We start from the raw sequence: 27133 nt of genomic DNA on the forward strand, positions 1-27133 counted from the left end.
ACGATGATAGAAGGGAGGGCATATTGAAGGAGAGGGTAATCAGAAGTAAATACTTCTGAGGAGGGCCAGAGAGGGTCATAAGAGATAATAGAATAAACAGGAGGTAGGATAGGATGAAGGGAAATATAGTTAGCTTTTGAAAATATGACTGCTATGAAACTTGCCCTATAGGTAGTAGGAGGGGAAAGGAGAAAGAAAAGGGAAGGAAGAGGTAATAAGGGTAAAGGGGAAGAAAAGGGAGGGGGTAATAGAAGGGAGGCGGACTGAGGGAGGCAGTGGTCAAAAGCAAAACACTAATGAGAAGGGAAAAGGAGAAAGAAAAGCATAAACAGGGGGGAAAGACTGGAGAGAAATATACAGATAGTAATCATAATTGTGAATATGAATGTGATGAAATCTCTCATAAAACCGAAGCTGACAGCAGAATGGATTAAAAACCATAATCCTACAATATTTTGTTTACAGCAAACACATTTGAAACACAGGGACACACACAGGGTAAAGGTAAAAGGCTGGAGCAGAATATATTACGCTTCAGCTGAAATTAAAAAAACAGGGGTAGCCATTCTGATCTCAGACAAAGCAAAAGCAAAAATAGATCTTATCAAAAGATATAAAGAAGGAAACGACATCCTGCTAAAAGACACCATAGACAATGAAGTAATATCATTACTAAACATATATATACCAAATAGTATAATATCCAAATTCTTAGAGGAGAAGTTCAGAGAGTTATGGGAAGAAATTGACAGTAAAACTATACTAGTGGAGGACCTCAACCTCCCCCTCTCTGAACTAGATAAATCTAACTGCAAAATAAACAAGAAAGAAGTTAAGGAAGTGAATAGGATATTAGAAAAGGCATGAAGACCTCTGGAGAAAACTGAATGGGGATAGAAAGGAATATACTTTTCTCTTGGCAGTACATGGCACATACACAAAAACTGACCACGTATGAAGGCATAAAAACCTCACAATTCAATACAAAAAGGCAGAAATATCAAATGTATCCTTTTCAGATCATGATGCAATAAAAATTATATGTAATAAAGGGCCATGGAAAGATACACTAAAAAATAATTGGAAACTAAGTAATCTAATCCTAAAAAATGATGGGGTCAAACAACAAATCATAGAAACTACCAATTACTTCACTGAAGAGAATGACAATAATGAGACAACATACCAAATCTTATGGGATGCAATGAAAGCAATTCTTAGGGGAAGTTCTATATCTCTAAATGCTTACATGAATGAAACAGAAAAAGAGGAGATCAATGAATTAGGCATACAACTAAAAAAACTGGAAAAAGAACAAATTAAAAATTCTCAATTAAACACCAAATTTGAAATACTGAGAACTAAAGAAGAAATTAAGAAAACTATTGAACTAATAAATTTAACAAAGAGCTGGTTTTATGAAAAAAAATAAAAATTAAAAAACAGAAGCACTAAAAAAAAAAAAGAAATGAGAGTGATGGAAGAGAATTGTGAAAAAAGAATCAATAGCTTAGAAAAAGAAAACAACTGCTTAAAAAGTAGAATTGGCCAAATGAAAAAAGAGATACAAATATTAGCTGAAGAAAACACTTCCTTAAAAAGTACAATTGGCCAAATGGAAAAGGAAGAACAAAAGTTAACTGAGGAAAACAACTCCTTAAAAGTTAGAATTGGGCAACTAGAAACTAATGAGTATATGACATATTATGACATATTAAAAATCAATCAAACAAATTCAAAAGAATGAAAAAACTTGAAGAAAATATAAAATGTCTCATGAGAAAACAACTGACATGGAAAACAGACCCAAGAGAGACAATGTCAGACTCAGTGGACTACCTGAAAGCCATAATCCAAAGGGAGACCTAGATAGCATCATTCAAGAAATTATCAAGGAAAAGTGCCTTGATATCCTGGAACCAGAGAGCAAAACAGACATTGAAGAATCAACCGATCACTTCAGGAAAGAGATGCCAAAATAAAAACTCCAAGGAACACTATAGCCAAATTACAGAACTATCAGGTCAAGGAAAATATACTGGAAGTAGCCAGAAAGCAACAATTCAAGTATCAGGGAGCCACAATCAGGATTACACAGGACTTGGCATCTGCAACAGTAAAGGATCAGAGGTCATGGGAAATGATACTCCAGAAACAAAGGAACTAGGACTACAATCAAGAATCACCTACCCAGTAAAATTAAGCATAATACTTCAAGGGTGAAAAAATGATCATTCGATGAATTAGAAGGATTTAAAGCTTTCACATGGAGAAGACCAGAAATTAACAAAACTTTTGATTCCAATGTCAAGAACCAGGAGAAGGCTAAAAAGTGAAAAAGGGAAAAGAAAACCTAAGAGATTCAATGGAGTTGAACTGTTTCCAACCCTCCATGGGAAGATAATACTTGTAATTCTTAAAAATTGTTATCACTAATAGTACAGCTAAAAGGAACATACATAGACAAAGGGTACAGTTATAACTGGAATTTGAAGGAATGACATTTTAAAAATAAATAAGGGATGAGAAAGAGGAGTACACTGGGTATAGAAGGAAGAGAGAGGTAGAATGGACTAATATTTCACATGAAGAGGCATGAAAGACCTATTATAGTAGAGAAGAAAATGGGAGGATGGTCAATGGGCACTGCTTGAACCTTACTCTCATCAGTATTGGCTCAAAGATGGAATAACATACACAATCAGCTGAATATAGAAATCTGTCTTACCCAACAGGTAAGGAAGGGAAGATTAAGTAAAGAGGGAGGTGTGACAGAAGGGAGGGCAGATCAGGGGATGTGATAGATAGAAGAAAAACACTGGTAAGGAGGGGAAAGGGTGAAAGGAGAGAGAGGACAAACCAGAGTAAAATGCAATGGACAGAAATACACAGTTAGTAATCATAACTGTGAATGTGAATGGGATGAAGTCTCCCATAAGATGGAAGCAGATAGCAGAGTGAATCAAAAACTAGAATCTTACTATATGTTGTTTATAAGAAATGCACTTGAAGCAGAGGGACACACAGAATAAAGGTAAAAGGTTGAAGCAGAATGTATTCTGCTTCAGCTGAAGTAAAAGAAGCAGTTAGCAATCCTGATCTCAGACAAAGCAAAAGCAAAAATAGACCTAAATAAAAGAGATATGGAAGGAAACTATATCTTGCTGAATGGTACCACAGACAATGAAGTAATATCAATACTAAACATATATGCACCAAGTGGCATAGCATCCAAATTCTCTGGGGTACCACCTCATACTTAACAGTTTGGCTAATATGACAAAAAAAGTAAAATGATAAATGTTGGAGAGGATGTGGGAAAACTGGGACACTTATGCACTGCTGGCGAAGTTGTGAACTCATCCAATCATTCTGGAGAGCAATTTGGAACTATGCACAGGAGCAACCAAACTATGCAACCCTATGATGTAGCAATACCACTACTAGATCTGTATCCCAGATTATAAAAAAGGGAAAAGGACCCGCATGTGCAAAAATATTTATAGCAACCCTTTTTGTGGTGGCAAAGAATTGGAAATTGAGATGTCCATCAATTGGGGAATGGCTGAACAAGCTGCAGTATATGAATGTAATGGAATATCATTGTGCAATAAGAAATATGAATAGGCAGATTTCAGAAAAATCTGGAAAGACTTATATGAACTGATGCAAATTGAAACGAGCAGAACCAGGAAAATATTGTATACCATATCAGCAACATTGTATGATGATCAACTACGAATGACTCAGCTCTTCTCAGCAACACGATGATCCAAAGGACTCATGAAGGAAAACGCTATCTATCCACGTCCAGTTAAAGAACTGATGGACTCTGAATGCAGATTGAACCATACTTTTTTCACTTCATTCTTTTTCGTGTTTTTTTTCTTTTGATCTGTTTCTTCTTTGACAACTGTAACTAATATGGAAATATGTTCTACATGATAGCACATGTATAACCTATATCAAACTGCCTACCATTTTAGGAAGAGGGGAGGTGATGGAAGGAGGGACATGTAATTGGGGAAAAAAAATAAAATACTATAAAAAATAAAGAGGTAAAAGTAATTTGACCAATGTTACACAGATAGTAAGAGTCAGGGACAAAATTTGAACCTCAATTTGAACTTGAGTTCACATTCAACAGGGGTGGGGAAACTGTGGCCTTTAATTAAGGAGATCTGTGCTGTGAAGTTTGGATTCAGTCAGAGGAACCCACTTAAGGACCTAAAGGGTGCCACTTCTAGCCTCAAGGCCAAAAGTTCCCCATCCCTGCTATATCAACTAAACTATGTTACATCTACATTTCAAAACTACATAAGAAGACTGCCAGGAACTTTCTTGGCCAATATTTTTAGTAAATCTGGAAGAGATAGCAGTCACTTCACATCACCAACCACTCTACTTCATCCTCCACACAGCTGTCAAAGTGATCTTCCTAAAGCACACATCTTACCATGTTCCTCTCCATTCAATAAACTCTAACAGTTTTCTATTGCCAACTTTTAAAAATCTTCATAGCTTGGCTCATTATTACATTTCCAATCTTCTTTCGTCTTATTCCCCTCCACATAATTCAATGACACTAGCCTCTGCTGTTTCTCATACAAGGATACTCTATCTCCAGACTCAAGGTATTTCATTCGCTGTCTCCCCATGCCTGAAATTGTCCTCCTCATTTCAGTCTCCCTGACTTCCTTAACTAACTCCAGGTCTCAATTAAAATCTTACTTTCTACAAGAAGCTTTTCCCAATCCACCTTAATGCTAGTGCCTTCTCTCTGAAATTAACTTCAATGTATCATGTTCATATCTTGTTTGTAAATAGTTCTTTGCATGTTCTCTTCCCCATTTAACTGTGAGCTCTTTAAGATCAGGAATTGTTTTTCGCCTTTCTTTGCATTCTTAGCTGAGTGCCTGTACATAGTAGGTACTTAACAAAGGTTTATTAAGTCAAGTTCGATTTGACTGACTTGGCCAAGAAGCAAAAACACAAGGTTGGTTTATAATAGCAAGGTTCTAAGGAGATGTGTCTCATTTGGAAAAAGAAAAACAAAGTTCTGGATATGAGATGGAGTGTGAAGTCCTTGGGTTTTTTTTTTCCTGGTATTGCCCTTCTCTTTATCATTAAAGCTCCTCTTTTCCCCACTCCCATCTCCTTCTTCCATTCTACTTTCCCTAATGACCTTTATTTGCTTAGAAAATTGGGCCCAGTAGTTTTTTGTAATAGGGAAGGAATCCTAGAACAGACATAAAATTAAATTTTCTATTTCCAGTGGCAACTAATGGGTATTAGGAGGTGAAAATGATAATGGTATTGTTTCTAACATTGGTGAGATGAAAGTTGTAAAACTGAGAAAATGGAAATTATATCGTAAGAATTCAGATAAAGATATTTTTGCTCATTTGACCCTGCTGGGGTCTATCACTGTTATAAATTAGATAGAAACTGATTATTCCTTGGTATTCACAACCAGTTTTTTTTCCCCCATATGTGAATACATGAATGCATGTAAGGAATGTGCATAATAGAGAAGAGGATAAAAAAATAATGAATCAACTCTTCTAGGACTGCCTCCTAAATTGTAGGTTGGTTTACCTAAGAGATGTCTGCCAGGATTAAGGTACACTGCAGATATGTATTTCTAAAACTAAAATTTGTAATGCCCCACAATTGGTTTGCCTCCAATCATCATCAAGTTAACACAACTAAATTAAAGCAAAGGTATTTCCTGAAATAGCATAACATGAACCATAGTAAAAAAGCAATCTATGCATAAACCTGCAGCATACTCTCCCAAAAATACAGTGCCAATGGGAATTACAGGTATATACTCACTGAGAGGCACACTCTTAGGGAACACCTGTGGCCAAGTCAACTCACAACCCTGGTGTTGCAGGAACCTGAGGTACTTTCTCTTCTCCTTACATGTACACACTACTGCTCAGAATCTCTGCTTACCTCTCTAGACCTCTCCCAAAGTCACCTCCTGTCTGCCAGGGCTAATTCCCTCTCTTTCAACTCCTCTTGATAACTTTTTCCAGTGACAACTAGACCCTGATCCACTGGATGCTGCCATGGGGATTGGAAGATAAGAAGCCCTTCCCCCAATGTGATACATTCTGCTAGAATCACTCCTAAGGGCTAGCTATCTTAACTGACTCCCTAGAAAGTGTTTTACTTTTTAAAGGTCACTAGGAATGTAGATTATCTTTAAGCAAGTAGTGGCCATTAAGTCTGATTGAAGAATTTCTTCATATCTTTTAAAAGAGTTGTTTAGTGGGAAACTTCTTTAAACTAAATAGGTGGTGATACAGAACAATCTCAGTACTGATCTGGGCACTAAGACAGGCTACATTCAAAAGGGTAATTCACCCTTTGACTATCTTAATGAAGATGACTCAGCTTCATGATGCAGACTGGAGGCTATGCATGAAGTATCATTTGTACTGTGATCCCAATGCTCATAGTGCTATTTCCATTCATTACCACTTTGCATCAGGACAATCATTGGAAACTGAAAAGGTATGGCATCACTAGATCATGAAGATCTGAGACTCAGTCCTGAAGAGAAGAGACAAAGCCTGGGATTTCAGGTGTTTGGTCTCTTCCTACATTATGTCACTTCTTCAGAAGGCTGTTACGTTACTTGTTTTGTTTTGTAAAGGGGGGAGGGATGCTAGGTATGATCTTTCTGTTTTAGTCTTTCTTTTCCTTCTCCAGTGCTGCCTATGCCAGGGATATCACAACCCCAACGTCAGAGTTATGTAATAACAGTACTGAAGCCTTTTAAGTAGTAGGAAGCTATCTAGAAGAAATCTGACCATCATGGGATAGGTTTAGCAAGAGCACAATCAAAGGCCCTACAGACACCGTGAAAGCTAGGCTGATTTTTCTTTAAATGAACATGAAACTAACCTCATGACTTAAATGGTTCATGAAACTACACTTCAAGCAATTATTGATAACTTCCAGATAGTCTGAGTACAAAAAAGCCAGGTCACAAGAAGTTAGCAGTTCTTCTCTTAGGCTTCTGATTATTAGAGCAGCACTTGCAACACAGAAGCAGGGAAGCTGTCTATGCTCAACTGAACCAATGCTGTATTTTTGTTGAATATTCTACCTTGTAATGACTGAATAAACTTCCTTTTATTAACTATTAGATGTTTCATAAATATCTCATTTCATTACAATCTCAAACATGAACTATTGGACTGAATACCATGGTTATTAAAACCAAGAATTAAAATAAACTAAACTTAGAATCAGACTTTTAATGGATGATTAATCAATGACTTATCAATTATAAAGTATTAAATCAAGATTTTCAAAAGACATATTAAATCATTTGCTCTTTGGAGAAATCATAATTCATGATAACATTTTAGTAAAAGCAAAAAGATTTTCATACCACTAAAATAAAATCAAAATCACTTTCAAAATATTTATTTTATTTTTAAAAATTTATTTAATGTATGTTTCATAATATACATAATGTTAATACAGTAGCATATATATAACTTACAACTAAATAAATATATATACACTGGAGGTGTATACTCAAACATTTTTCTATCAATGGAACTCATAAGAGAAAAAGTTTGGAAACCACTGGAAAATACAGAATTGAAACTGTTACTCTCAGGAAAGGAACTAACAACCCTTTGTTTTCCTGTTGATATAATATGGTTTCAACAAAAGAAGACTATTCTGGAATGCAACCTTCAAATAAATGACAACTTCCAAACAATAAATCACATCAGATGACATTTTAAACATAATTTATTTCCTCAAAGTGGAAAGAATTGATCATTTGAAATGTTACATTTCACTTGAATAAACAAAAATCACCCAAAGAAACACAACATGGAGGATTTGTCGTTATTTTCTTGTTTCAGATTAGCTTTACTATATTCAGTAACATTCTGAATTTGTAGAAAAACAAAATCTTTTGATGAATAAGTCAAGTTTCCAGATGTATTAACAATATTTTTAAATGAATCAAGAACAGCACACTAGACAGTTCAAAGCTTTTCATATCTACAACTTGATAGTTGCTATAGGAACATTTTTTATCATTAGCATAATACCTTACATCTTCCTTTCAAAGTATTTAGAGCACTTCATGGATACTATCTTATTTTACAAATCAGTCTTGGAAATTATACTCCATATTTTACAAATCTCCTTTTTAATCAAAATCCCTAAGTTACTGAGTTTGCACAAAAATCACATAGTTCATTCATTGATGGGGCCAGAACTAGAATTCAGGTGTCCTAATTCCTAATCAAGAAATTTTCTCCAAAACTACACTGGCATCATAAAAATAACTGAGTTATAAAGTATTTCAATATACCAAAAACACACTGAAAAGAATTTAGGGAAGAAGTGCCTCCTCAGGTCACACTTTCCATTTAAAGAACATCAAACCAAAACCTGAAAATAACCTAACAAAAGCACACTAATTAGCTCTTAAAACCACAAAAAGACCCTGTACATAATATACCAGAATATCTTGTTGCAGGTATAAACCATGCAAACATGTGGTAGGGTCTTCAACACCCATCTGTCATCTCACAAGTATTTGCTAATGTAGATGTAGCCCAATAAAATCATTTGCTCACAATTTCTCAGAAAGCTATTTTATAATTGATCCTCTGACAGCACTTAATTATCTCTGCCTAAACCTTTCCTACGTGAAAATGTTCAATGATAATTAATTGGTTAAGTGTTGCAGAGAACTGCTGTTTGGTTTTTTTAAGAATGAATCTTCAGGGCAGCTATGCAGCACGGTGGATAGAGCACCAGCCCTGGAGTCAGAAGGACCTGAGTTCAAATACAGCCTCAGACCAAACATTTGACACTTACTAGCTGTGTGACCCTGGGCAAGTCACTTAACCCCAACTGCCTAAAAAAATATAAAATAAAAAAATAATGAATTTTCTTTAATTTTGGCCTCATATTCCAAAACTAAACACAAATAATAAAAAAATGAACTAACTTAAAATGCTAAATAATACACTTATAAAATAAATCTACCTAGTTAAAAGCTATATTGGCTTAAAAATATATATATCAGAATAATAAAGTCAAGAACATTACATACCTCAAAACCACCAAAATCATCATCATCCATTTTTCAAGTGGTACCTAGAAAACAACAGAATACAGTAAAACAAAATATTTATAATTTGTTTACAAGAGTATACACACATTTTGATTTACAACTTGTAACTACTTATCTGTGATGATAGTAAGCAATCTCTTCTTCACCAGGACTGATGCAAAATTTTTAAATTTTAAAAGAAAAAGATAATAGGCTTTAACTTCCTGACAGGATTGGGCTTTTCTGTACCTTCTTCAGCAGTCATGTATTTTGAAGTTTTATGTTGAGAAGTCAAGAGTGGAAAAAATATTATTTTACATTTTAATTTGCTTTTCCCAAATTGGCGTTGGAATTCAATTCAATAATGCTTCCTGCTTTTTGCATCTATTCCTCAGTTGTCTGGCAACATCAGCACAAATCCCAGCTAGGAACAGGGCTGTGGTAAAATTTTTGGAAATATTTCCCTACCACAAAAGTTTCTTCCCTATGTTTCATGGCCGGAATTGATTTAGATTTTCAAAATTAATCAGCATTTTTGAGCTGAGGCCACAACTTTTGGAAGATTTTGATATGTGTATTTTTAGCTGAAACTGCTTTGCATCTTTGGAAAAATGTGGAGCAAGTTACTAGGCTGATCAAGATAAATCAAGACATGAAGAACCACTCATGGGAAAGTAAGGATGAAAGAAACACACAAAAAATGCCCCAAATTCTTCTCTTCATGGATGTCCCTATTAAATATGTGCCAGGAGATAGGCAGTCAGATAGGAGATGCTCTTGCTTATCCTAAGTGTATCATTAAGTGGGGCAAAAAAAAAACACAACTAACTGGTACTAACACACGCAAGTTAAATATCTGACAGAAGAGACTTTCACCTAAGGAATTAATGAAAGACTTGAAATATTAAGAAAGGTACCTGTTTACATGTGACCAAGAAAATGGGAAAATGCACAAGGCAGTAGATATTTGCTGCTGACTCATAAACTTGGACCAATCTATAGTCGATACCTAGTACCCAATTATAAAGTAGTCAATTTCAGCCAACTTGTCCCTCCAGCTACTAAAATTGGGCAACATCTTAAACAGTAATCTCAGAGTCTGCCTCAATCAATTGTAAAATGCCTAATACCACCTTGAATAAATTCAATTTAAGTTATTCTTCCCAACTTCCCTGTAAGGTCCAAAAAAACAAACACAAATCAGAAAAGCACTGATCCCAAATGTTATTTCTATAGAATCCTCCTATAATTAATCAGAGAATAGATACTAATCTTTCTATGTTTTGGTTGTGTTTTTAAATATTAGTAACAAGAGGTAGTGGCACAGTGGATAAAAAGCTGTCCTTGAAATAAAGAAGACCTAGGTTCAAGTCTCATCTTTGACAGCCACTGACTGGCTTTCTGACTCTGGGCAAGTCACTAAACTCTCAGTGCTCTATAAAATTCTCTAAGATGAAATAGTGCCTACATGCATTAATCGAGGAAATTTCTCAGCAGGTGCCCTTTATACCAATGAAATCACAGTTCTACTCCCTATTTCTAATTGTAACTGAGAAGTCCCAAAATGTGAAAAGGCACACAATTAAAAGTGGTGAGAAACACATTTTCCCATGGGAGTTATTTTTTATTTATTAAACTAGATGAATTTCAAGGTCTTTTTCTTTTCACAGAAATATGACACTAAATGATGCAAAAACAAAATATGCAGACAGCTACCCATTACTGAAGGGAACAGCATCAAAGTGAGACATGATATGATACCATCATTGTCACTATTACCCTAAACTTAACAATTTGATGAGTGAAAAAAGTCTCCAAAAACTTAAAGTCAAGCAAACCATCCTCATACAGCACTTTAAAAAATATATAAACCAGACTTTCAGAAACTTTTTATAGAGGTTAGTATGAAATGGAATTCACATTAATTTTGAGTTGCAAGCAAACAGAAATCTGTATGTGATTAAATTTTATGAATAAATTATAGCAGAAAATTGATATGAATAGTGACATATAACCAAGCCAAAATATTGTCTTTTCCACATGCATCCCATGAATCTCTAGAGACAATTAAAAAACTATTTTTAGTTTCTATGAATGCTGTACTCAAACTAATGCAGTTTCAACAGAATGGAATTTTAGTTGTAATGTTTCTATGTGTTTTCTTAATTCACACTTCAATAAGGGATTTATAAAATACCCACAAGAAAAAAAATTGTGATAATTGTTCCAGCTCCCTTGGCTGTGAAATAAAAAATATAATGCCATCATCTGAGCAGGACTAATTTAACCCTACTAAAAGAATATATTAGTAATCACTGATATTTTCCATACCATAACAACATTTATATATTAAAATTCAAATATTTATGTCTTCTTTCTCAGTTACTCCTTCAAAGGTATCTTCAGAGCAGAGAATCTTAACATTTTTTGTTATGGATCTCCTCTGGCAGTCAGGAGGCTATGTGCCCCTTCTCAGAATAATGTCTTTGAATACGTACTTTTATAAAAGAAACTAATTATATTGAAAGATATTTACCAAAATAAAATGTATAAAGTTTTCAGACATCAAGCTAAGAACCCCTGCTTTGGGCACTTAAATACATATTCAGATGCTTGAAAAACATTATGTTTTGATTATTACAAAAAAAGTAAAAGAATACTCTCTGTATGTTTTAGATCTGAAATATAGTACACATTTTCAATTGTCATCAGTGTTATTTTCATCATAAGATAACAGATTTAGAGTGAGAAAGAACTGTAAGATAAGGTCACCCTCCCCTCCACCCTTATCTTAAAAGTGGTGACTCTCTGGGAAGAGGAGAAGGAATATATTTGGAAATGGGTCTTCATTTGAAGATGGAAAGGAGCTAGGTTCTCTTTGAAATGAAGGTAGTCTGTATCAGAAAGCAAATGGATTTGAAATGGTTACTATGGAAAAAAATTTCACTTAAATTACATTTTTCATATCACTCAGTTAAACTATTGATCAGGAAGGGAGGTAGACCCAAGAACTTCTAGAAGAAAACAAAATATGCAATAAAGACACAGCTTCAAGAAGAAAACAGGAAAAAACCCTTAAAAGTCCTTTACTCTGAAGTTTAATTATAGTCACATTTCCCATTACATAATTATTCCACCTCACATATCAATGAGTAAAAGACAAACAGAGTGACCCACATTATTTAAATAGCCATTTTTATTTTTATTGAGCATGTATAGTTGAATGGATGTATGCACTGGAACCTCATTGTACTTTTAAAATATAATTTAACTTTTTAAAATATTTACATTCAACTTTGGGGATATATTTCTACTTAATAAATCAAGATGTAGCAAAAAACTATAAATACAGCAACCTTACATGTTTAATATGTTTAAGTTTAAAAATTATTAGATTACTAGGTAACTCTGAAAGATCAGACGGCAGAACGTCTGGGTCACAGGACCAACAAGATTTGAAGACCAGGCTTTTCTCTGAGCCTCACAAACTCTGAAACTTCTCCAAAACAGAAATTATGCATCAAAGATAAGCAACTTCAGTTGTCTCCATCATCTAGGAGACCCAGAATCCAAAGGAAAGTTTTAAAAAAAATGAATTCACACCTCTCTAAACTCAATACCCCTCCCCCAATCCAATATAAGGGCTTGCAACAAAACTCCCACACCCCAGTCCCCACTCCAGCTTTCCACTTCTATGAAAACCCTAGGTCTAGGCTACAGAAGTTTTCTGGGACTTGACAGTCAGCACTTCAGGAGCAGAAGGGTAGGGGGTGGGAGAACAGACAGGCAGCACCATGGCAGACAACCCTGTGGCATCAGCATTGTAAGGTTATGAACAGAAGTTATGAGCCAGAGAACTATGAAACAGGAGAGGGATGGAACAATGAGGGAGGGGGCAGGAGAGGGTGGTGCAGGGTACCTGTTCTGTCACCTAAAAGTCCTTTGGTGCAGAGATCTAGGCTGGTGAGCCATACTGTGGAAAGAAGCTAAGACATTTTGAGATCCAATCCCAAGAAAACCACCATGTGAGGGGAAACAGAAAGTGTGGGAAAAGTGCAGAAACAGCATGGAAAATTAACAGAGGCAAATCAGGGTGGGGAGGGAGAGACTGAAATTACTAAAGGTTGCAGGAAAAAGAAAACTCAAAGACCTTTAAACATAGAGAGACAGAGAGAGAGAGAGAGAGAGAGAGAGAGAGAGAGAGAGAGAGAGAGAGGGAGAGAGGGAGAAACACATATCAGGAATACAAATAAATAGAACAGAAAGACAATCTAGAAGAAAAGAAGCAAAAACAGTACTATTAAAAGAAAATATACTCACTATGCAAGCAAAACACTGGTCTCAAAGACAGAATGCCCAGACACAACCTAAGGATCATTAGGTCTTCCAGAAAAAAAGTCATATAGGCTCCCTCACTTCCCTTTGTAGCCCTCAATATTATCCAGGCAGAAACTAACACAGATATGTATGTATGTTGTATATCTGTATTGTGTATGTACAGGTGTGTGCATATGCATATGAATATACATGGAAATACATCTGGAAAATAATATTCCATTTCGTGACTTAGAAATTCATCCTAGAGTTGAAAGGTCTCAAGGATCCTTGTCCCTTTTTCCGGATTTTATGTGAAATGTCCTTTTCAGGCTCCAATACAAACAAAACACAGACATCCACTTATCTGTATTATTACACTTTTTCAGAAGATAAGTAGAAGAGCACTAGGTAATCTCTAAGGTCTCCTCATTCTTCAGGTTGTGAATGTTCCCTTGCTTTGACCCTGTCATTCCATCATCAAAATCAAAAGATGGAGACAAAACTATAAAATACCATCATCATAGCATTCATATAGTATTTTAAGTTATGCAAAGCATTTACAAATACTATTTCATTTTATCCTCACAACTCTGAGATAGGTGCTACTATTATTCTCACTTTACAGATAAGGAAAATGAGGCAGACATAGCTTAAGTGACCTATCTAGCATCACACAGGTAATAAATGTCTGAGGCTAGACTTGAACTCCTGTTTTCCTGAGTCCAGGAACAAGGATCAACAGAGGTGAAATAAGAACATAGAATGATTCGTGAATACTTAAAAAAGTAATTAGAGATGATCATGGGTGGGCTCCTCAAAAACAATTTATGTTTAATCATTTACTTTTTCTTGATACATTTTACAGAACAAGAGAATGTCACAAACATAAATTGGACTTTGCCTCAAGATATCCTTGCAGAAAAGATGAGCAAAAACAGTTCTGATGATATTTCAGAGATTCATAAATAATGAACCTCTCATTCCATCACCACAATCTTCATTATCAAAAAATAGTGATGATTAGAAATACGTCAACTTAGGGAAAGTTCTCTAGTGGAGGTCTACAGGGCTTGTCATATCCCTTATCAGTGACAATAAAGACAAACTGGTGAAAGGATATACTGAATAACAGAATCAGAATTCAGAAAGATCTAAATGAATTAGATCAACAGATCTAAACTTCTGATAGTGAAATAAGACAAAACATAAGACAACATCAAAATTAGGTTTAAAAATCATGGGCTCATAGGATGAAAGATTTAGGGCTAGAAGAGACCTGGATGATGATTTAGTTCAAACTGTCATTGTACAGACCAGGAAACTATAGAGTCAAGACATGAACCCATTTACTCTAATTCCAAATCTTAAATTCTTTCCATTACCTACAGGTACATGTCAATGTAATTTGAGGCCGTATTAATAGGATCAAAGTGATCTGAATAATGACTGAAGAGATATTTCCACCCTGGACAAACTATACCTGAAGAATCGTGCTCAATGCTGGGTGCCACATTTTATAAAGAATATTAACAATTTATAGCCCATCTTGAACAGAGCAAATAAAATGGGAAGAACATTAGAAATGAAATCATAAGAGGATTGATCCTAGGGAATAAAAAACTTAATGGGGATATGATAACTGTCATCATATATCTGAAGGACTGATGTGCAAGAAGAATTAAACTTATTTAGAAATTCAATTTAAATGTCTTAACGTTTTGTTGTCTCTAATTTTTTCCCAAAATATTTTTTATTTTAAACTTAAAAACTAAAACTTAAATACACAATAAGAAAAGAAAAAGAAACAAATTTAAATATTAAAACTTATATACAAAATAAGAAAAAAAAGCATTTCTGTAAAACAGGATTCAAGATATACAATAAATTTCCATTTCAAGAAAGCCTATATAATAACTACTATGCATTGTGTTGAGCTGTCCATCTTTTCTTTCCTTCCCTGTAAGTTTTCTTTTGTTCTCCACTGTGTATTTTTTAATTTATTCTTTTTCCCCCTTTCTCTCCCCTCCCCCAAGAAGGCTACAATTAAGTTTGAGTATTTATATATGTATGTATGTATGTACATATATATGTATATACATATATACACACATATACATATATACATGCAAATATATACATACATATACGTGTACGCATACATATATACTTAAATATCTATAATCATACTCATATATAGACATATACATTCATATGCATCTATGTAAGACTGTACTATACTTATTTGTCCTCTGTCTCTCTGAGAGTGGGTAACATCTTCCTTCATAAGCTCAAGTCTTTCCATATTTTTCTAAGTCCACCAACCGGTCATTTCGTACACCACAGCAATGGTCCAACCTTATACTGTCTAGTTATTTTAAATAGTCTAAAACAATACTGATTAATATGGCTGACATATAGTGTGGTTACCCAATTTTTCTCTTAGCTTTAATTTTGTCTAAGATCATGATTACTACTCGTTTTTTTCCCCAATAAATTCTACTCCTAATCTTTATTTTATGTTTCTGTGTATCTCTTATTTCTATCTCTCCTGACTCCTCTACTTTACTTCTAACAGCTACTTTGCCCTCTTATTACTCAACCTATCTCCCCTCCAAAGATCCCTCCTTTATACTTCTATTCCTGTTAATCTAAACACCCTTCAGTACCCCCCTTTATCTTATTTCCTCATCCTCCCCTCTAAAAATCACTCCCTTATCCTTTCCCCACTCCCAATCCCCTTATCCTTTTATTTCTTTCTGAATTTAGAAGACTTTTATACCCTTCTAAATACATATGTATTGTCTTTAAGAAGGACGATGGTTTTTAAGAAAATCATTCCTGATGACAGTAGGGTCCTAGAACTACCAGCCTCCTCTCCCATCTAATTCCTCTGTGTCAGTTCTTCCTCTCATACCTCATTTGCATAAAATTACTCTTTTTACTTTTCCTAAATGATTTTACTTTTTAGAATCCTATCATACTCAGGTCAATCTTTCTTTTGAACTATCCAATTACTAATATCAATCTTAGACTCATTTTTTTTTACATTTCCTCATATAAAAAGTAAAAAGTCTGTCCTTACTGATGCCCTTATAATTACTCTTTGATACATACCTTATATTTCTCTTGGATCTTATATGTCAAATCTTCTGTTAAGTTTTGTTTTGTTTTTTATTTTTAACAAAATTCTGAAAGTGTGGCAATTCATTAAATATCCATTTCTTTTCATTCAGAATTATGCTTAACTTTTCTGGGTTAAACCCACAACCCCAATTCTTTTGCTCTTCAGTATACAGAGTTCCAAGACATACAGTCTTTTAATGCTGCCATTGCTAGGGCTTATATGATTCTAATTGTGGAACTGCCATATTTAATTTTTTTTCTTGTTGCTTGCAATATTTCCTCCTTAAGCTGGGGATTTGGGAATTTGACTATGATATTTCTATGACTATGATAGTTCTTGTATTACTGTACCAAGATTCTCTTTCTGATCATAGCTTTCAGGTATTCTGATTACTCTTACGTTTCTCTTCTTGATCTGTTCTCTAGATTAGTTTTTTGGGGTTTTTTATGAGATATTTCACATTCTCTTCTGTTTTTTCATTCTTTATATTTTGTTTTATTATTTCTTGGTCTCTTATAACTTTGCTGCCTTCCCCTTGCTCAATTTTCATTTTCAAGGAGTCATTTTCTTCTTTAAGATTCTGAATCTCCTTTTCTAACTGTTTGGCTGTCTTTCTTTTCATAGTCTTCTTGTTTTTCATGGATTTTTAAAAATTTTTTTCCTCAATCTCTCTCATTTGATTTTTAAAGTCTTTTTTAAGTTGTATGAATTCTTTTTGGGAAGTTGACCATTTGACATTATGGTTTGGGGTAGGACAGCCTTTTGTTTCCTTCAGTATCCTTCTATTCCCATAGTAATTTCCCATGGTTGGATTCTTTCTCCTTTGCCTGCTCTTTTTTTTTTTAATTTCTAGCAACTCATTATTATAATCATTTCTAATCCTGGTGCCTCTAGCCTCAGATCCTCCTTCACTTTTTTCCTCTGGCCTAGAATTGCAACAAAAGTTCACTTACCCTCCTGTAAGTGCCCACAGCCAGCAGTGTTTCCACCCCACAGCTTCTGTACTCAGTGGACTTGTACTAGTTCCTTTTTGCCTAGGGGAGTCTTGGCAGTGCAGCTAGGACTGGTGCTCCTTATCAGGTTTCCTTAATCTTCCCTGAAAATACTCCCAACAAGGTCTAGGAAGTGAAAGTTCCTGTGGTTAGAGCCAAGATTACTTCCCTACACAGCTAGCCCCAGGGCTGCTGCTTGCTGTTTCAGTGGAGTTGGCCTACAGGTGTTTACTCTTCACAGGAACCAAATATCCTTAATGGGATTTTTTTTTTCCTGATGTTCTCCCAGTTATTCCAGGAGAACCACAGTTCTGCCCTAAGTCTTGTTTATTTTTAGTGCTCTACATTTGCCCTGGCTATTTTGTCTTTTTTATGGGGGAAATCTCGAGACCTTAGAATTTTCTGACCTACTCTGACATCTTCCCACAATCCTCTTATCTCTAAATTTTTAAACTGAAATAATAGTTCCCCACAAGGAATAATTCTCTGCTTACTTAAAAAAGAGTTCTATTAGTCCTAGCCGTGTGTGTGTGTGTGTGTGTGTGTGTGTGTGTGTGTGTGTGTGTGTGTGTGTGAATGTATGCAGAGGCCAGAAGAAGCCGTGGCTATAGAATTCAGGGTAATTTGACATTAATCACTTTCCAGTCTTCATATAATTTACCAATCACTCAATAAATATTCACTGGGCAGTTATTATGTGCAAGTACTGCTAATCTTCAATGAAATGTAAACCTCATCAATAAATGTTAACTAAAAGTCCTTATTCCTTTAAACAAAAGTTATGAAGGAAAAATTTCATGTTCTCATATTTGATTCCCATGTAGAAAACTGTGGTCAGTTAAGTACTTTCAAGAAATATTCAGTATTATGTAAGTGCATATGTTCTTTAGAGACCTAAATTTTGTGACCTAAAGAGGGAATTAAAATCCAAAGTTGATCAAACTTTTTAAAAAAAGCAAGAAGAAAAAGGAAAAAAATGGGGGAGAGGTTAATTTTATTTGTCTCAAAATAAATGAAATTCAACCATAAGTATTCCAGATGGTCCCATAAAAATGTCAACAGGGTAACAGAATTCCAGCTTCTATATTTCCTATGGCAACCAAGTAACTGCCTAAGGAGGCAAGATCAAGAAGGCCACAACATCCTCAGAACTCCTCAACACAAGACTTTTTCTACTAGTGCCCCTGTAAATCCAAATCTAAATACAGCCTTCTATTAGGGCTTATCTAATAAATGTTGCTGACTTTCTACTATTTTGTTAGAGAAAGTATATAACATTTTTATTCTATTAAACATTTACAAAAAGAAACTAGCTCCCCTTGCTCCTGTATAATTTTCCATACCAAGTTAAACCAAACAACATGATCAGTCATCACTGTTTAAAGGAAGGGCAGGAAGAACTTGTGTATAACTATATACATTGGTATGTAACAAATGATGCAATACCACAAGAGTAATTATATAGTAAGTCTTTTGCTTAAAACAAGGCAAATTGTAGTTGAGACCCCCTCCTAACTTAGAAGCATGAGACATTCCCCCTCAGAATTTAATATAAGCCAACAATCGAAACTATTTAATAGTTTTTATTATAACTGACATAAAATACAGCAACTTTTTAATGAAAATAAAGTTTGTCAACAAAAGTGATATTAACACAGTATGATGAATTCACTCCAATTGATAGTTAATGATGTACAGCAATTACTTAATATGAAATAAGCAAATAAGATCAAATTTGAGTTGGTATGTGTTGAATTTCATGATCTATGGAAGAGAAAGGTGAAGGTGGAAGAGTAGCAGGAAGCAGTTCAGTGAACTTGACTCTAAAATTCCTCCAAACAGATCTAGAAAATGCCAGATCAAATTGTGATAGGGGAATCCAAGAAAAAGTCACAGCATCATATTTGTGACCCACATCATCGAAGGGAGACAAAGAGAAAAGTATATAGACAGTAGAGAAGGAGTCAGGTCAGGAGCCTGCAGCTTGGAACACTATCACAAGGAAGAAGCTTTATACAAGGGCAAGAGGAGGTCCCAGACCTATAACAGGGCACCACAAAAATAACAAATGCCAGCTTGTCAGACAGTACTCAGTTCAAAGTAACAGATCCAGGGTGTAATGAAGAGAAAACCTACATTTTAGGGTAGCATTCCCTTCCATTCCAGTGTATGGAACAACTGAGAGTCCTAAGCACTGTACACTGATAGGGAAGCAAGATAGGAAATAAGCATCTAAGCCAGAGATGGTGAACCTGAGGCCTTGAGGCAACATGTGGCCTCTAGGTCCTCAAGTGCAGCCTTTTGACTGAATCCAAACTTACCAGAACAGATTTGTTCTGATCTAAGCAGTGATAGCAGACCAGTGGAATAGAGTGGTCTCAGCTACAGTTATAAACCCAGTCTGAAACCTGTAGATGAATAACAAAAGCAGGATCCCAGACAGAAGGGAAGTTTGCAGTTCTGTAACTGAACCAGTAGAGTCTTCTAGCTGTCTGATAGTGGTTGAGTCCAACAGTAACCTACTGTTACTCAGACTCAAACCTGAGAAGTTGCGAAGTTAATGCCAGGGTTGAGAAGGTAGAAGGAGGCACAATTAGCTTTTGGACCATTTTAGGAACACTGAAAGCTTGCAGGTCCCCAGTTCGAGATGTTCCTGAGACGATAAAAAAACAAACAAACAAACAAGAAACTCACAATGCTCAACACCCCCTCCCCCCAAAAAAGAAAAGACAAGCTGTATCAGGATAAGAAGGCCACATGTGGCCTAGAGGCCTCAGGCTCCCCACCCTTCGCTAGACATTCCCACCACAAGTACTCAGAGCCCTGTCATAAGATAAAGTGCAAAAACAGGAAGTAAGCTGGAAGAATGCACAAACAAGAAAAGAAACCTATCATAAAAGCTATTACAGTAACAGGGATGCTCAAGACACAAACCCAAAGGAAGAGAATGACTTCAAAACATCTACAAAAATCAAAAGCCTCTAAGAAAAACACTTCTAGGTCACAAATTTAACTATAATTCCTCAAAAGATGAAGCCAGACCTTTAAAAAAGGATTTAAAAAATGGTTTTACAGATGAAATGAGAGCACTAGAGATAAAAAATTAGAAAAGAAATGAGAGCTAAGTAAGAATGAATTGGAAAAGGAATTAACAACTTGGAAGAAGTACATAACTTTGCCCAAACAACGAACTGCCTGAAAATTGGAAAGAACCAAATGGCTACCAATGACTCTATGAGATAACAAGAAATATTAAAAATAAGTTAAAAGTCGGAAAAATGAAGAAAATGTAAAATATCTCATAGCAAAAACAACTGACCTGGAAAACAGGAGATCAAGAAGAAAAAATGTAAGAATCACTGGACTATGTGAACACTATGACAAAAAGAAAGAGCCTAAATATTATGTTAAGAAATATTGGGCAGCTAGGTAGTGCAGTGGACAGAGCATCCACCCTGAAGTCAGGAGGACCTGAGTTCAAATCCGGACTCAGACACATAATACTTCCTAGCTGGCGACTCTGGGCAAGTCACTTAACCCCAATTGCCTCACTAAAAAAAAAAGAAAAGAAAAGAAAAGGAAGAAATATTAAAATAAAAAATGCCTAGATCTCAAGGAACCAAAGTAGAAAGAGAAAGGTACCAGTAATGTCCTAAAAGAAACCCCAAAATGAAAACTCCTAGGAACATCATATCAGAAATCCAGAGATTGAAAAGAAAAAATGTTGCAAGTAACCAGAAGGAAAATATTCAAGTATAGAGAAGTCACAGTCAATAATACAAATGACTTAGCATGGACCAGTATAAAAGAGTGGTGAGGTTAAAATACAGTGTTCCAGAAGGCAAAGTATATAAGCTTACAGTCAAGAATGACTTGTCCTCAGCAAAACTGTGTATAATGCTACAGGGGGAAAAAATTAGATTTTTAATGAAATGGAGAACTTCCAAGCATTGCCTACTAAAAGACAAGAGCTATGATGAAATGTTGAAGTTCAAACATGAGTTAAAAAAAAAACATAAAAAGGCTACCCCCCAACACACACACACACACACACACACACACACACACACACACACACACTACTATAAATGAATAATCATAAGGGACCAGCAAGTATAAACTGCTTATATTCAAGTATAAGAAGAAAATACATGTTTCCCCCCTGAACTACATCATCATCAGGAGTTATACAGAATCTAAATAGACAAGGTCTGTCAAGGATTATGATATTAAGAATGGAAAGAGAAGCTAAGAGAAATACACAGGTGCAAGGTGAGAGAAAGGGTAAGGAAAATGTATCTTACATAACCAGGGTACACAATTAGTACAAACACACAATCCATACAAACAAGGAAGAGGAGGTAAGGAAACAGCTGACACTTGAACATCACCTTCATCTGAAATAACAATAATGCCTTTCACTCAACAGGGAAGCAGGAGGGAAAAGAGGAGGAAGAAGGTTAAATTGTAGAGAGGTCATATTGAAGGAAAAATTAACCCTAAGGAAAATAAATTCTAACTTAGGATGCAATATATACATACATATATATGCGCGTGTGTGTGTGTGTATGTATATGTATATATGTGTGTGTATATGTATGTATGTGTGTGTGTGTGTGTGTGTGTGTGTGTATATATATATATATACACACACACACACACACACATACACACACACACACACACACACACATATATAGTTCTTTTTTAAAGTGGCAAAGAATGGGACTCTTAGGGGTTATTCATAAGGTGTGAAATAGTTGAAAAAGCTATGGTATATAATATGACCAAATACTACTGTTTTGTAAAAAACAATGAAGTGGATGGTTTCAGAGAAACTTGGGAAGACTTATATGAGCTGATGCAGAGTGAAGTGACCAGAATCAAGAGAACAATTTATACAATGTTAAAAGTATGGTAAAGACAAACAACTATGAAAGATTTAGGAACTCTGATCAGAATAATAACCAAGCACAATTTCAAAGGTCTAATAATGAAATATTCCACCCACCTCCTGATAGACAGGGGAAATACTCAGAGTGCAGAAGAAGACATATATTTTTGGATATGGCCAAGAAGAAATTTGTTTTGCTAGACTATTCATGTTTGTAAGAGGGGTTATGTCTTTATTTTGTTCTTGGTTAGGAGAAGGTTGGTGTAGAAGGGAAAGAAAGGATATTTTTGCTGATTAAAAAAATACATCTTATTTTTAAAAAGAGATGAGCCATGCCATTCTCCTGCTTGCTAAATTTGAATATAGGAAGTGAATATGAAATAAACAGAAACTTAAAAGTTTCAGTATGAAAGAAAAATATAGTATCAATCATATCTTTCAATGTCATCAATTCACAAATATAACATAATAAGCTGACTTTTAAAGTTATACGTTTTAAAAAATTGTACAAAAACAGTTACAGATAATCATTGGAAATGTTTGACAATTTAAATTTAAACTTATGTTCAGTTTCTTTTATTGTTTCTAACTTTATATAGTGAAATAATGTCACATAAGATGGATAAATTCATAACCAGTCTGAAAAGAAATTCCACTGGAACAGCCAAAACAAATACAAGCAAATCCAGCAGAGAAAGCTTAAGTATTGGAAATACAGCAATACTAACTAAAAAGCTGATATCTAAGGATATGATCTACTATATTTATCCCTGGGATTCATAAGTACTACTGATGATGAAGAGAAAAAGATGACTGTGTACAATTATGAATGAAAGTTTAGGCTGAAGATTATATGAATCCTCATAAATTGAAACAATATCTTGAAAGAATATATGCAAAACAGCTCAATTACAGATGCAGATAATATGGTGAGAAGAATTGACCATATGCCTAAAGACCTTTGTGATCAACTAATTGAAAAATTAAAATATTATTTTGCATTGCAAGTAGATAAAGCAAGATATGCAGTTAACATAGTTCATTTGATTACATACATAAGACATGTTGTTGAAACTGATGTTAAGGATTTATGTATTATCTTGCAAGTCTAATCAAAGCAATATCAATTTTTTAAAAATTCAATACCATTAACGAATTCCTTAATGAAAATGACAATATAGGAAGACTACAATGGACTCTTCACATTAACAGAGTTCAATTGATGACAGGATGAAATTAATGTAGACATACAATAATGAATTTTTAAAATGTACCTTTCTGCAAGTTGGACACACTAATCTCTCACAATAACTTATACTGAAAAAGGTGAGTGAGGACCTACATGAAGCTGTCTAAACTGTTACAAGAGTAACCAACTATTAAAATAGTCCATTAAAAGGAAGACTCTGAAAAATCCCATGATAATATGGAGCCAAAACATAGGGCACTTATGTGTTGTTTTAAATTTTGATGGTTTTCTTATGTCAAAGTACTTAAGAAATGTTTGAGCAAAAAGAAGAAATTGGCATTTTGCTTAGTGATAATAATAAAAATTAAGTAAATAAATTTTACATAAAATTCCTCCTGAACCTTGCATATTTGAGAGATGATGTTGAAAAATAGTGGTACAAATCAATTAAACTGCAAATGCATACTCCAAGAAAGATAAAGTAACTGCATTTATGAGAAAACAGAACTATGGATAATAATTTTTTAAAACATTTTACACAGTTCTCACTTTTAAAAATGCCTGCCTAGAAAAAGATACAGAAATAAATATATCTATAGAAGGAATTCCCATTTTATTTTACAGACTTGACATTTCTAAAAATGTATGGATAAAGAATTAATCATGAATTTAATCTGAACAAAAACGTTTAGATCTGTCTTGTGATAGAACCCTGAATCATGCTTTTAAACCTAAAACTCTATTTTTGGACTAAATATGAGTAAGAAGAACATTACGTTAATTTAACTATATAATAACATCTTCTTTGTGTGAAACAGAATTTTTTATTCTAGCTGTTATATGAATATATCAATCCCCATTGGCACTGTTCCAATTACATGTAAAGATAGTTTTCAACATTTATTTTTATACAATTTTGAGTTCAGGAATCCGTGAATACATACTTACAAAACAAAAGGAAATGATCACACACTTGATCAAACAAAGGATTCTCTGGAATATGAGGAGAATATGGAGCCACAATGGTTTTAAAGAGAAATGAGAATTATGAAGGCAAAAAATTTGGCCTGCGTAGGAGAAATAATGGGTAGAATAGAAAAATTTGAATCTGTGATAAGTTTCATACCAAAGAAACAAAAGGGAGAACCACAGATTGGAAATACAAATACAGAGAAGTAAAGGATAATCTAGCAGGAAAGAAGGAATAAATAGTAACAATAAAAGATAATATATTCTCTATCTAAGCAAAACATACTTATTTTGAACACAGAATGCATAGAGGCAACCTAAGGATTATAGGTCTACCAGAAGAATATGAGAGGTTAAAAAAAAATCTGATCACTATAATTCAAAAGACAATAAAAGAAAACTGCCCAAAAAATCTAAATATGAACAATCAACTTAAAGAATTCATAAATCACCACACACACACACACACACACACACACACACAAATGTAAACATCAAGACACATAGTGTTTAAATGTTAAAAATTAAATCCAGAAACAATGTCTACAAGTGACCAGGAGATCATTCTGCACTCCCCAGAAAATAGAAGAGGGAACAGATTGCTTTCCAGAGAGTAATGGAATTCAATATATACCCCAGGGAGACCTACCCGGTAAATCTGAACTTAGCCAGAAAAGAAAAAAGATAGATGCTAAATAATGAGGAGACATTTAAAACATTTTTAGAAAGCAAACCAGACCAGAAGAGATATTTTTGCTAAAAGATGAAGTTATATATGACCGTGATGCAAAGTGAAATGAACAGAATGAAAACATTTTACACAGAAGCAGAAATACTGTAACAATGATCAACTGTTACTTAGCTACTCTGATCAAGACAGTGATCTAAGATAATTCCAAAGGACCCATGATGAAAAATGTTAGACACCTCCAGCGAGAGAACTGATCAACTCTGAGTACAGATTGCAGCATTATTTTTTTCATTTCCTTTATTGTTTCTTGCTTTTTATTGTTTTATTTTTGGTTTTTTACAACATGACTAATATGGAAGTATGTTTTGTATGACTTCATATGTATAATTGATATTACATTGCTGGTCTTCTCAAAGGGTGGGAAAGACATGAGAAATGGAGAGAAATTGGAATCCAACATTTTTAAAAATGAATGTTAAAAATTAATTAAATGTAAAAGACTACATTAAAATAATTAAAGAGGCATAATATGATTTTTACAAAAAAGGACAAAATAAACTTGAAAAAAATCAATTAGTGAAAAACAGAAGAAAATATAAACCTAAATCTCGTAATGTTAAATTTGAATGGATTCAACTTTCCAATAAATCTAAATGGGGTGACCGGTTGGATGAGAAAACAAAACTGCTTAGTAGAAATACATTTAAAAATAAAAGATAATCACAAAATAAAACTGAGGAAGGGAAAAAAAATGTACTACTCCTCAAGTAAATCCAAAAAAGCAAGAGCTACAATCATGCTATCTAACAAAGCAAAAACATTCAAAAAAATAATAAAGGATAAACGATGAAATTATATTATGACAAAATTCCAAATGCCTTATCAAGTAAATTCATAAAGGAAACACTAACTGAACTACAAGTAGACATAAGACAGTAATATAACAGTGAATGGAGATGTCAATTTTCATCTCTTAGTTTTAGGTAAGTCTAACAGAAAGATAAGTAAAAGGGAAAATATGGTACTGAACAAATTGCTAAAGAAAGTAGCATTAAAAGACTTAAGATATCTTTTAAATGGAACTGCAAAAAATACAGTCATTAGTTCAGGGGCTATGAACAAAAGATACAGACTCTAACAGGACAACAATGAATCCTAAACAACGAATAGAATAAGGAACAAAAAATAAAAACAATATACAAAAGAAAATGTTTAAAAATATTTCTGGGATGCTACTAAAATATTCATTAGGGAAAAATCATATCTCTATAAACGTACATGAATAAAATTGAAAAAGAGAAGACTAATTAACTAAATATCCATTTTAATAAATTATAAAGCCAACAAATATACCTAAAACATGCAAAAGAGAGGAGATGCTATAAATTAGATGATAAAGAGATGGAAACTTACAATCAACAAAACCTTAGAATGATACATAAAACTAAAACCCGACTTTTAAAAGCCTAGTAAAACTGAAAAACTTTGAGCTAATATGATTATAAAGGGCAGAAAATCAAATCAACAAGAGTAAATAAGCAAGAAAAAATCACAACAAAACCAGAGAAAACAAAAGGAAAATCAGAACATATGCATAATTGCATGCTAACAAAACCTAGAACAAAAAAGAAACACAAGAATATCATTAAAAATATAAAATATTCAAATCATCTGAAGACAAGATAGAGACCTAAAAGTACCCTTTCTCAGAAAGGAAAAAGCACTAGCTCTAAAGGAAATACCAAAGAAAAAAGTCTTTGTCCTGATGGATTCGTGGGAGAATTCTTTGAAACTTTTAAAGAACAATTAATACCTATATTTCAAAACTTATTCTCAAAAACTGAGAAAGAA

General features: G+C 34.1%; 1 protein-coding gene across 6 annotated transcripts in view; it reads right to left on the reverse strand.

The window, feature by feature from the left end:
* The window catches only part of CCDC91 (coiled-coil domain containing 91), a 527613-nt gene that overhangs the window by 422924 nt on the left and 77556 nt on the right, over positions 1-27133 (reverse strand). For all 6 annotated transcript variants that reach the window (XR_013487473.1, XM_078156715.1, XM_078156714.1 and 3 more), the window contains exon 2: positions 9107-9150. Coding sequence is in view for 5 of the 6 variants with exons in the window: in XM_078156715.1 (XP_078012841.1) it covers positions 9107-9136 (30 nt within the window). In the remaining variant the exon portion in view is untranslated. The remainder of the gene's footprint in view (positions 1-9106; positions 9151-27133) is intronic.

The sequence above is a fragment of the Phascolarctos cinereus genome, unplaced genomic scaffold (genome assembly GCF_003287225.1).
Source record: "Phascolarctos cinereus isolate Bilbo 61053 unplaced genomic scaffold, phaCin_HiC Scaffold_1;HRSCAF=81, whole genome shotgun sequence".
Classification (NCBI taxonomy): Eukaryota; Metazoa; Chordata; class Mammalia; order Diprotodontia; family Phascolarctidae; genus Phascolarctos; species Phascolarctos cinereus.